The 11906-nt window shown below is 43.8% G+C and overlaps 1 protein-coding gene and 1 long non-coding RNA gene across 2 annotated transcripts; both read right to left on the minus strand.

Annotated features, from left to right (window-relative positions):
* Positions 1–2034: 2034 nt before the first annotated feature.
* On the minus strand, positions 2035–4868 carry LOC311328274. The gene is made up of 3 exons (XR_014631196.1): positions 4328–4868; positions 4086–4169; positions 2035–2162 (listed from the first exon to the last, which is right to left on the minus strand). It is a non-coding gene; the product is annotated as an uncharacterized lncRNA (long non-coding RNA).
* Positions 4869–5284: 416 nt separating this feature from the next.
* LOC311328290 (uncharacterized protein) lies at positions 5285–8633 on the minus strand (the record flags this gene model as incomplete). The annotated part of the gene is made up of 9 exons (XM_084462278.1): positions 5285–5290; positions 5397–5530; positions 6408–6464; positions 6579–6621; positions 7341–7460; positions 7595–7743; positions 7875–7925; positions 8211–8274; positions 8619–8633. 9 exons carry the CDS (start codon positions 8631–8633, stop codon positions 5285–5287), a joined length of 639 nt encoding a protein of 212 aa, XP_084318404.1.
* Positions 8634–11906: the final 3273 nt, after the last annotated feature.

Consider the following 11906-nt stretch of genomic DNA (forward strand, 5'->3'; position numbering starts at 1 on the left):
CCTTCCAATTTGTCCATCGTTCTAAGGTTTAGAGTTGGGGGACTCAATCCAATTGGTGAAAAAGGTGGCCGTTGGAGTCCCAAGATTCTTCCGTGTATCAATGTTTTATACTCTACCCTAAGCCTGCCTCTCTCCTCCCAGTTTCCTTGCATCATTTTACATCCATCCATCCATCCATCTTCATCCGCTTATCCGGGGTCGGGCCGCGGAGGCAGCAGTTCCAGCAGGGGGCCCCAGACATCCCTTTCCCTAGCAGCATCAACCAGCTCTTCCTGGGGAATCTTTAGCCGCTCCCAGGCCAGTGCGGAGATGTAGTCCCGCCACCTAGTCCTGGGTCATTTTACATCAACCAATCAAATACAAACACATCATGCTATAACCTCGATTATCACCATGCTACAGGTATAGCCTACTTGGGTAAAAATTGCTTAAGGAATTTTCCACTTCTCCTTTCCATGAACTTTTCTTCTTTTCTCTGGTGGCATGACCTGTCTTTCAAACTGGGAGCTGGCCGGGAGTTCAGGAACACTGATTTGGGATCACGGTCTTGACTTCTTTTCCCTTTCCTCTGTCTCCGTTTCTCCTGGTGCGTTCCGATCCATGCTTTCTTTCTTTCCTACCCTTTTTATGTGTGTGTCTAGGTCTGTCTGCTGATGTCACCTTAGGATCCAGTGTCTCCATTTCAGTGCCTCTTGGGGTGGTTATCTCTAATGGCCGAGCCTGCTCTTTACGGCTCCCAGACACCTCTCGCTCCTGGGCTGCCCCTGAAGCCCCAATGGCCTGCCCTTGTTTTACCTCTCCATCCCCGCCTCCACTTTCCTCATCCTCAACCTGCGACTCCTGGGACGAATCATAATGAGCCTCAGATAATATCTCTACTACCCCTGGGATCCGTGGAGAGCCAGCGTGAATAGAAAGTTGAAGAGGAGAAAGCTGAGGAGAGAGCTGAAGAGGAGAAAGTTGAAGCGGAGAAGTTGCACCAGGAGATCTCAGACCTCCTAGGGAAGTTTCAGATCTCTCAACACCACACATCAGGGATGCAAACACATGTAATGTGAAACCAGGCCATGTCTAGCCTGGCTTATGGCTGATGGGTGTACATACAGCTGCTCTTTTGTTAGTTCTGGACAAAATGTCATTGCCTGCCCTATGCATTAAGCAATTAGACCCCACTTCCTGCTTACGCGACGTTGCAATTACGTTGAGTGGCAGCCATGTTAAATTGTGGCCATTCAACCTTGTGGAGTATGCATTTTAATTAGAATGTCAAAGGGATGATGCGTTAAGCAATGAGACCTCACGTCCTGTTGACGCAGCATTGTGCTGACATTAAGAGGAAGCCATGTTGAATTGTGGCCATTAACCATCCATCCATCGTCCATCCATCGTCATCCGCTTATCCGGGGTCGGGTCGTGGAGGCAGCAGTTCCAGCAGGGGGCCCCAGACATCCCTTTCCCTAGCAGCATCAACCAGCTCTGCCTTTATATTTAGCCGCTCACAGGCCAGTGTGGAGATGTAGTCCCGCCACCTGGTCCGAACCATCTCAAATGGCTCCTTTCGACGCAAAGGAGCAGCGTCTCTACTCTGAGTCTCTCCCGGATGACTGAACTTCTCACCCGATCTGTCAGCCACCCTCCGGAGAAAACTCATTTCGGTCGCTTGTATCCGTGATCTTGTTCTTTCGGTCATGACCCATCCTTCATGACCATAGGTGAGGGTGGGGACGAAGATAGACCAAAAGGCAAAGCTCTCGATCTACCGGTGGCCATTAAACCTTATTCATATTAAGTAGAATGTCAAAGGGATGATGTGTTAAGCAATGAGACTTCTCTTTCTGTTTACGTGACATTCACACAAGTCATGCAAATTGACATGCAAAAAGAGACATGGTATGCATCCCTGACACATTGAGGATCGAGTCACAAATTCACAGGCCAGCGGGAGTTTACTTAGCAGGTAAGCCCGTCAGTTAGTGAGCTGAGACACACAGGAGCAATACACACACACAAATAGGATGGTGGTCTCACCACGTAGGCCAAGTAGTGGGTGGGTGAGGTCACATGATGGACGATTCCTTTCGTATCGCCTTTCCAACGACACCCCTCACACAGGTAGATGGGGCTGTGTCCTTCACTGTGGCACTCAATCAGCATGCTAAGGCCTGGAGAGAGAGGTTGATAACATATTGTGTAAAGCCGGGTTTCACATACAACAGCTGAGATGGTTTTAAGCAGTCTAACTAGTTCTAAAACGACATTCAATTGTTTTGTGACAATTGGTAACACCATACATGACAGTTTTAAGACGCTTTCTGACTGACGATTTCAAACTGGCGTGAGTAAACCCAGGGCGAACTCGGGGTTGACCCTCCCCTTCCCGTCCGTGTTCGCGTCAACCCTGTGTGTTTTCGCACATGCTTTGTGAAATACAATGTTCGAAATATACCGGGTTGACTCTCCCCAGGGTTGTACTGTTAATTCCTCACTATATATTTTCAGTCACGGTTGAGTATTTAAAGTGTTAATTGCGAAGATTTCAGTTTCATTGCCTTTGGCGATAAGTGGTAAAAACTCTACTCTAAAACTCTTTTAAAATAAAAAAAAAGTTAATAAATAATTTTTTACAATTCAATTACCGGACACTAAGGGGGAGTCTTTATTTGGCCACACAACGATCACACATTACATTCAGTGAGCGGCGACACCGCACACAACACACACATGCAACTTTCTGGGCTCGCCGGTGGAAATCGTTCCCTGCATTTCTCCCATCCCAGCTGTCCTCCTCCAGGGGCAGCCAGGAGCAGTGGGCAGCCATCGTTCATGATGCCCGTGGGAAAAAGTCCCAAGTGCTCAGTCCAGGTCTTTGGGAAGAAACCCTTGTGAATACGAGGAAAACATGCCAACTCCGCACAGACAGGCCCAGAGACCTTCTTGCTGTAATGCGACAGTACTGGGTCACCATGCCGCACGTGAGCGATTTTGGGGTAAAGAGTCTTGCTTAAGGACACTTCAGCACACTCCGGAAGCTGGGATCGCACCAGGGACCTTGCGATCCCCAGCTGGCCGCTCTACCTCCCGAGCCACATGCCACTCCTAGCCTTCTCTCTTATTCTCATCATTTCATAAGTGAAATCTGATGCCTACTGCGCAGTCCTCTCTCCTCACTCACTCAGCCCACCCCTTTAAAAAAAACTCTGGCTCTACACGATTCAAGTGAATGGCCTGAACAGTGATGTAGCTGAAAGGCAAAGAGTTTACCTGTGCAAACATGCATGACCTTGTTTGACCTGTGCACCGCTAATGAATATTGTGTGGGAATGTCGCCTCAGACACCCAATTCACAAAACTTGGCAATGCTGCAAATGGAAAGGCTTTTGTGAATGGGGAATCAGCTGAATCATTACTGTCAACAATCGACAATAGATAGCGGCGAAACAGACATCAAAAAGCTTTAGATCATTACTTTAAAGCAATACTTAGCGTTTTCTCCGATTTTCTCGGAACTGCGCCCCCACAGGCTCTGCGAATAAGTGCACTGTCGTAACGTTATCAGATTGTCTTTTTCTTTTTCTGGCTTCCGCCGTGATGTTTCGCTTCGGTTTTCTCACCTCCGCCATGATATCATTTAGCTAGAAAATGCATGATATCCATAGACGCTGGAATAGTTATCTACTACTGTGTTGTTTAAGCACAACGTTGCGCATGTGCACTTCGACTGGATGCTGCGTCCCGGGTTTTTTTTTTTTTAAAAGGTAATAAATGTCAATTTATTATCTTTCTGAGTAAACTGTTTGGACGATTCAGCTTACCTTTAGTAAATCTAATTGGAGAATTAGCACCAGACATGTTTGTAAAGGTCCAAATATTGCGATGTATTGCTTTAAATACCGAAGTTATTTTAAAAACCCTGCTACTGTGGGAACTGTGAGTTGTGCCGGTCAGAGAAAGAGGATTGTGTGATGGAAAATAAAAAACACATTTATGTAGTGCTTTTATGAAGGTTGAATGAAGCCTTATATGCTGCATCATTGCATCTAAAGTGCGACCGATAAAACTATATCACGGATTGGTACGGTACTGACCAATAACAGGTTCTCGTGGGGACTGCTTCAGGTATTTCCACAGATGGCTGGATACAGTGGACATGGGAGGAGCGGGAGGAGTCACTGCAGGAAAAGCACAGTGTCAACACTGCAACATGCTTCAGAAACACACACACACACACACACACACACACACACACACACACACACACACACACACACACACACACACACACACACAAACTGATTATGCCATACAGGAAAACACTCATAATACACACCTTTCTCCAACACCTTGCTGGTATTTCTTTCCAGTGTATCAGAGTTAGTCATTAGCTTTCTCTTTTTGCAGGTCCCACTCTTGCCTCTATCTTTACCGGCATTTCCTTTCCCAGGTGTTCCTCTTTTCCTCGTCTTAGGTGCAATGATGGTCTCTATGATCTCGCCGGTCTCTCTCCCTGTGACCGGGTCATTCTCATTGCTCTCCTCGCTGGGTCTCTCGGAGATCAAACTAACAACAGACTCCTTTACCGGTTCTCTAGACGTCTGTTTTCCTGCCTCTCTTCCGTTCTCTTTCCCTGTCTCTTTCTCCATCTCTCTTATTGTCTCTCCTGTCTCTTCACCCGTCTCTTTTCCTGTCTCTCTTCCAATCTCTTTTCCTGTCTCCCTTCCAGTCTCTTTTCCAGTCTCTCTTCCTGCATGTCTTCCTTCATCTTTTCCTGTCTCTCTCCCCATCTTTCTTCCCGCATGTCTTCCTGTCTCCTTTCCTGCGTCTTTCCCTGTCTCTCTCCCTGTCTCCTTTCCCGATTCTCTAGAGGTCTGTTTCCCTATCGCTCTTCTAGTCTCTTTTCCGGTCTCTCTTCCAATCTCTTTTCCTGTCTCCCTTCCTGTCTCTTTTCCTGCATCTTTTCCTGTCTCTTTCCCTGTCTCCTTTCCCGATTCTCTAGAGGCCTGTTTTCCTGCCTCTCTTCCGGTCTCTTTCCCTGTCTCTCTTCCGGTCTCTTTCCCTGTCTCTCTTCCCGTCTCTTTTCCTGCTTCTCTTCCGCTCTCTTTCCCTGTCTCTTTCCCTATCTCTCTTGTCTCTTTACCCATCTCTCTTCCTGTCTCTCCTCCTGTCTCTCTCCCGGTCTCTCTTCCTGTTTTTTTTCCAGCATCTCCCCCCATCTGTTTTCCTGCATCTTTTCCTGTCTCTCTCCCTGTCTCTCTTTTTATCTCTTTCCCTGTTTCTCTGTTGGATTCTATACCTGGCTCGGTAATGATCCCATGGGGAGGTTCTTTGACAGTCTCTTCCTGGGTCATTGTGCCACTGCCTTGGCTGGTGTCACTGTTCTCTCGCCCACAGTCTTTTACAGTCTCCTTGGTCACTCTGCTGGTCTCTCCGTCAGTCTCTCCTCCGTGTTCTTTGTCAGTCTCTTTTGAGGTCTCTCTTCCCTTCTCTTCTGCAGGAGTTGGCTGTGGATCAGCCAAGGTCTGGGCTGATGGAACTGAAAGAGAGAACATTTCTCACTCTCATATCACCTTCACTCACATACAGGGTTCCCACTCAAGTCAAAGTCAAATTCCCTGACTTTCAAGAATTTCCATGACCTATAATGAATGGAAAAACTGTTGAGTGGGTAGGGGATAAATGAGCGCTGAAAATCAAGTAACCATAACAACCACTCACAATACGGGAAATGTGAGATAACCCGATAAAGAAAAATACTGCATGGAAAATATTATATTTTTTATAAATTGCAATTCAATTTAAAAAATGCTAAAAACAAAATTCCCTGATATTCCAAGACTTGGCCCAAAAAAATTGGAAATCCCCTGACTGGTCTTTAAATATATACTTTTTAAAATTCCATGATATTCCAGCAGTTCCTAACCTGATGCACTAGATTTTTAGTAGGTAAGGTAAAGGCGTATTTCTGGGGTGGCGTGTCTGTATTAATTGTGGAAATAAGTGTTTTTAGTAATGCTTGTAATTTCCACTGTGGAAATGAGTGTTTTTAGTAATGCTTGCAAGTTTGGGGTTTTCTTTGTATACTTTCCCTTAAGATGTTGTGCTTTTAATTTCCAAATAAAAATCAAATCAATTCAAATTGTTTGCTTCACATAACCAGCTGGGAACTCTCCATTGGAAACTGTTTGGAAAAGGGCATGCACTTTCAAAAATACTGGGGCAGGTGATTGGATCATGAACCATCCATCACCGTCGATCAGGCGCTAACTTCAACCGCAAACCTGTCCACCGTAGCTGTTTAAATTTCCTCATAGAACGTTGATTGGCGAATTCATTTTCTGATCTGGCACAAATATTTATTTATTTTACTACTTTAGCCGGTTATAACTAATTTAGTAAAAACCAGCTCTCACCCAGTTTGCTGACAAATGGCTGCACGTTAGAGTACAATCTCTTCAGGTTCCACAGAACTGCAACAGAAATACACAAGACTTCACCATGATACAAAGCTTGTCATACACAGCTTGTCATGCACAGCACACAAGACAAGAGCACTCAAAACACAAACGCAGGCATGCACTGACCAGTGTTATAGGCAGAGTTTTTGATGGGAACGGCCAAACATTCCTGAAAGACAAAACAGTTTTTGATGAGGATTTTAGCCTAATCAAAAACAGAATTCTCTGGTGAGGTCTGGACCTTCAAACTGTTAACTTATTTCCAAAAATCTTTTATATAGTCTTCAAACAGCATATAGACCACCAATGATCATTACAAAAAGCATGCAAGTATCCAAAGAAAGTCCCTAGGTCTAGCCAAGTGCACCAGGGAAGGCAGAAAGCATTCAACAGTCCTTTGTCCGATTCTCGAATTTATACTTTATAAGTACCATATTGCTCCATATACTAACCTATCATATACTCTATACTAATATACTGCAGTAAAATCTATCCAACCATACTGTTGGCCAGTGGCCAAATTATTATATGTTTAAGAAAAGGGGGTGACAGAGGGTTATTCTAGACTCTTAAAAACACATTGTAAAGGAGCCCCCAAAACATCTGTTCCCAATTAAGTACTGGTCATTTCTCCTGTGTGGCCTAGTGCTGTAATTCGATGCTCCAGCACAAATCTCTTATACTTGTATGTCACAACTCAATCCATTACATTTATTATTGCATAAAACAAATATCCCATTAATAACTTTAATCAAATCTTCTTCATTTTGGAGACAGAAGGCCAGGGCAGGCAGAAATATATTACAATGCCCTCAGAAGTTAACATTCATCCAAAAACAGTGGTGGCTTTGATTCAGATTCAGGCTTTGGAGTAATAATGTGTCATACCTGTACACGGCCAGGCGGGTGTGTTTTCTGTGCCTGTATCGCAAGCTCAAGCAACCTTTCTTGATCCTTCTGGGTACCAGAATCCTCCATGTCTTTCAGTGAGTTGGGATTGATACACTTCTACAAACACACACACACACACGCGCACACACACACGCGCAGTCAGAAGGATCTCACTGATATAACCACCCCGTTGAAGCAATCTTGCAAAGTGTTTGTATTGTTCATGTGTGTGTATATGTTTGTAGGCTCACAAGAAAGGCGGTGACGTGCTCATAGCTGAAAGCATGGCCGCCAATGGTCCAGACCGTTAACTTCCTCTTACAAAGCAGGCATAGGAAGCCATGTCCTGGATCCTCAGGGGATTTTCTGACAACGCTATATTGAACCAGACACTGCAGGCCTGGGAAAGGAATAAAGATGGGACACAAAAAGGGAAAGGACAGAGATACACTTTTTTGTTTGTTCCCTTTTTTTACACGCACCCTCTTCCCTGTACAGTATGCTGTGTTTTGAGTGTCCAGCTGTGCTCACCAAGCAGAGGATACTTGCTTTCCCACAGTTCTTGACTTGCATGGAACCCATCTACAGGAAACACACACACACACACAGTTAGGCCCCCACAGCTCCTCTGAAGGACACCAGAGAGAAAGTTTAAATATTAGGGTGAAGACGACAACTTGACAGCTGACCTTTAAGGTAATGCGCAAAGTGCTGCAGTTCTTTTAGGACTGGAGAGGCCGTTGAAACAGGACCAGCATCGTGGAGAGGGGAGGGACCAGAACACCGAGTCAGAACCAGAACACAGAGTCAGAAACAGAACACAGGTTGGACACTCTTGTTGGCTAGTGGTCAGTCTATAAGTCTTACCATGGTAATAGGAAATGACGCCAGTAGTTATGAAAGAGAAATGGACGGCTGGAACATCTAGCACCTGAGAGAGAACGAGAGGGAGAGAGGTTAGAAGGCCAGAATGAGAGAGAGACAATACATAGCATCTCCCCTCACTTTCCAGATTTTTCTGTGCGTGTTACTGTAGTGTAATTTGGTAGTTGAGGAGAAAGGAAGAATGTCTGGATCCATTGATGCCGTTCAACACTCTTTATTGAATCAAAGCATCTAATCACTCTGCAGAATGATGAGTTCACACAAAACCAACGGGTGAAACTGGTCTGGACTGACTAGGGAATTTGCATGAGCTGCTTATATAGACATCTCTGAACATGAGGCCAATTCTTCTGATACCCAATTCTGACCACTTGATGAGTCTACCTAAACCTTCTGGTATGCCATCATATCCAATTCTGTCAGTTTAAGAGTCTATCTACACTTTCTGGGTTCCAGAGGGCCATGGAAAAATGCTTATGCTAGCATAATATCACCTCAAAGGTATAATGCAGACCCTCTATCTAGGCTGGTGAACAGCTTTCAATAACAAAGTACTGCCAATATGTGCAGAACAAAAATAACCTGTTTGTATCAGACAAAGAAATGTTTGATACATTAGCTCATAGAAAATGCACCCTCCAGGGGCCTCATTTATAAACATTGCGTAGAATCCACGTAACTAAGTTAGCTTAGCTAAGTGATTACTAAAATATACGCACAAAAAATCTCCGATTTATAAAACGCTGCTTATCACAACCCATGTTCACTCAGGCACGCCTACGCCAGCTGCCCTTTATAAATCACAATCAACACTTAACTTGGCGCACGTGAACGCGCGTTCTGATCACACCCCAATTAACGCCCACAATTGCCTATAAATGGTCAGTGATACGCCTATACATATGCAACGACAATGGAGCCGAGTGCAAAAGGCAGAAAGAGAAAGATACATTTTACCGATGCGAGGTGGAGGTATTGGTCAACGAGGTAGAGACGCCGCAAAATTATCTTTTCGGAACGATGATTTCACATGTGCACGACTGATAAGAGCACCTGTTAGGCCTGAGTGGTCTGTTAGATAATGAATTATCTATCATGCAGGCTATATTGGCATTCCTTTAGTGCGGTAGGCCTTATTAGGTGGCTGCTTATATCCAAACTGATAATCATTATAAGCCTATAGTGTTGTTGCATGGGTAATGGGGTTTGGTTCTATATTGCACGTAATCTAATGCTTCACAGGGTGGCCCATGAATAAAATGCCTAACTTATCAACGTATAAACGGGTCAATTTACAATGACATCCATAACAATGCAAACATGTAGGCCTATAGTGACTACTTAAGGCAAGTATCCCCAATTTAACTGTACGACAGATCTGAGGGTTCTTTGCAGCAGCCAATTTGTGTATTTTCCGGGATATCATGCATTTCACATACTTTCTCAAAACATTCTGTAGGCATATAGAAGCTACGTGTTCTAATGGATGTTGCGGGATAGCCAAGCACATATTAGAACATCTGTGCCAAGTCCCGGCATATCCAAGGCCCCGTGCGTCATGGCCTACTATAATCCAGCTATATCAGTGCCTGTATCGAGGTCTTGTAAATATATGGGGTCCATGGATGAGTTTCATGTGATTCTATAAAGGGTAATTATTGCTACACACATGACGATTCGGCAAATTAATAATCTAACTTGCTCCCTTGTGTTCTTACAACTTGGAGACGCATCACCTCCATGCTCTGTTTTGCGCACAGCTAATTCTACCAAAGCGGCATGTGAGCATTGGGATGACATGCGTTGTAAGGCCCACATTCCTCGTATGCCTGCTACATGACAATCATACGACAATATGAGGATATATGATGATGTACAATATAGCCTAATGTAGCCTACAGTTGCCTCAAGTAGGACATTTCCATTCACCGCTCAACATCATTGTTGCGGCTTGCCTCAGTGGTCATTCGGGTTTACATAAAAGCCTAATCAAATATAGGCTATAAATACATAAATACATTAACGAATGAAAAGGTGGATAATTAAACATACGAATAATTAATTAAATAAATGATTAACTGAATAAATATACTTCAACGCCGAATGCAACATTTGTTTGGTGCGGTATAGGCCTTATAGTTGTAGGCTATCGACATACGGAATCATTACTATGATAAGCCTATAGGCTCGTGTCGTGTTGTGTTATCAACGTAATATGTGGCTTTTATTCATAGGCTACTGCCCGTGATGCTTCTCGGGATAGCCTAGAAATGAATAGGCCTACAACATAACATTATATTATGACACAAATGGGTCAATTCACAGACACATCCAAAGCAATGCCGACATTATTTCGTGATTAGGCTACGGTGGCGTTTGATTCCGTTTAAACTGTGTGACACATTGGAGGGTTTCGTGCAGCGACCGATGTATTTATTATTCAATATGTCATGTGTTTCGCAGACTTTCCCGAGTTTCATCTCTCTGCCATCGGAGTCGCGTTTTCCCCTTTCTCCAGAAACGTGCTTATCGTAGTTAAAGGAGGGTTGAAGTGTGCGTAGAGTTACGCACACCTTCCGCCAACTTATCGCTCAGCTCGTTTTTTATAAATACCGAAAGTTGCGTAGAAAGTTTCTCAGCATGGGTTACGCACGCTTTTGTACTTACGCAACGTTTATAAATGAGGCCCCAGGTGTATAGCAACAGTTCTCTTATTCAACAGTTTAAGAGTACAGGACATTCAAAAGTACAAGACGTTCTTACGGGTATGTGATCAGCAACATAGGCTACATGTGATTGTTTAATGATTTGTGCAGCATTTCTGTTAGAAAATATTGGTGCCGGTCCATGTGTCCGGAAACATTTCAATGTCCCGGACAAACAGGAGAAATTCTGGTCATTATATTATAATATAATATTATAGGTGTCTGTCGTGGTGATTAGCTGTTGTGTAGCCTACAGTAAATATGCAATTTAATGTCTATTTCTCATCCGATACGATGTGTGCTATATGTTAGGCTGTTGGCCTTCTTCACAATCAGGCCGACAGGCCAAAATGTCAAAATAAAGTAACTGCATATGGAGCCAGAGTGTGCAACACTTTTTCTTCTTTCTTATGACCAGTTCTTCCAGTGATCAGCACCTCATAAGAGTACCTTGGTGTGCGATACCTTTTTGTTATCTATAAGCTTTGGCTTTCATGATTCGCATGCCCTATAGATGTCCGGGACTGCGCAAGCGCCACTGGGCAACCTTTCACTTTATTTTGTCGTCTTTGCTACTTTGAATTACGGCTGAAGGCTACTTTAAGATGTTTATGGGATGAATTGGATTTGAGGATGTAACTGGTCATCTTAGATAGGACTACTTTATCTTCTGATGCCTATTTGAACGGACTGCATCGATCAATGCAATGACTCCACATTACGCAAGTCTTTGTTTGGGACTAACGACAGTAATGTGAGTTTTCCATTTTCTCTTTCCATGTTTTCCAGTTTTACCCTTTTCATCAATAAAACGTCATTTTTATAACCACGTCTCATTGATTGGGAAGCCATTTAGAGCTGCTTGTCAAATCATAACCTACTTATTCGGACTCAGAGGATGATGAAGAATATAGGTAAAAGTCTACAAAGTCTTAAAGTCAATGTAAAGCTGTTTGTGTGTTTCTGTTCTCAT

The sequence above is a fragment of the Borostomias antarcticus genome (genome assembly GCF_949987555.1).
Source record: "Borostomias antarcticus genome assembly, contig: scaffold_65, whole genome shotgun sequence".
Taxonomy (NCBI): Eukaryota; Metazoa; Chordata; class Actinopteri; order Stomiiformes; family Stomiidae; genus Borostomias; species Borostomias antarcticus.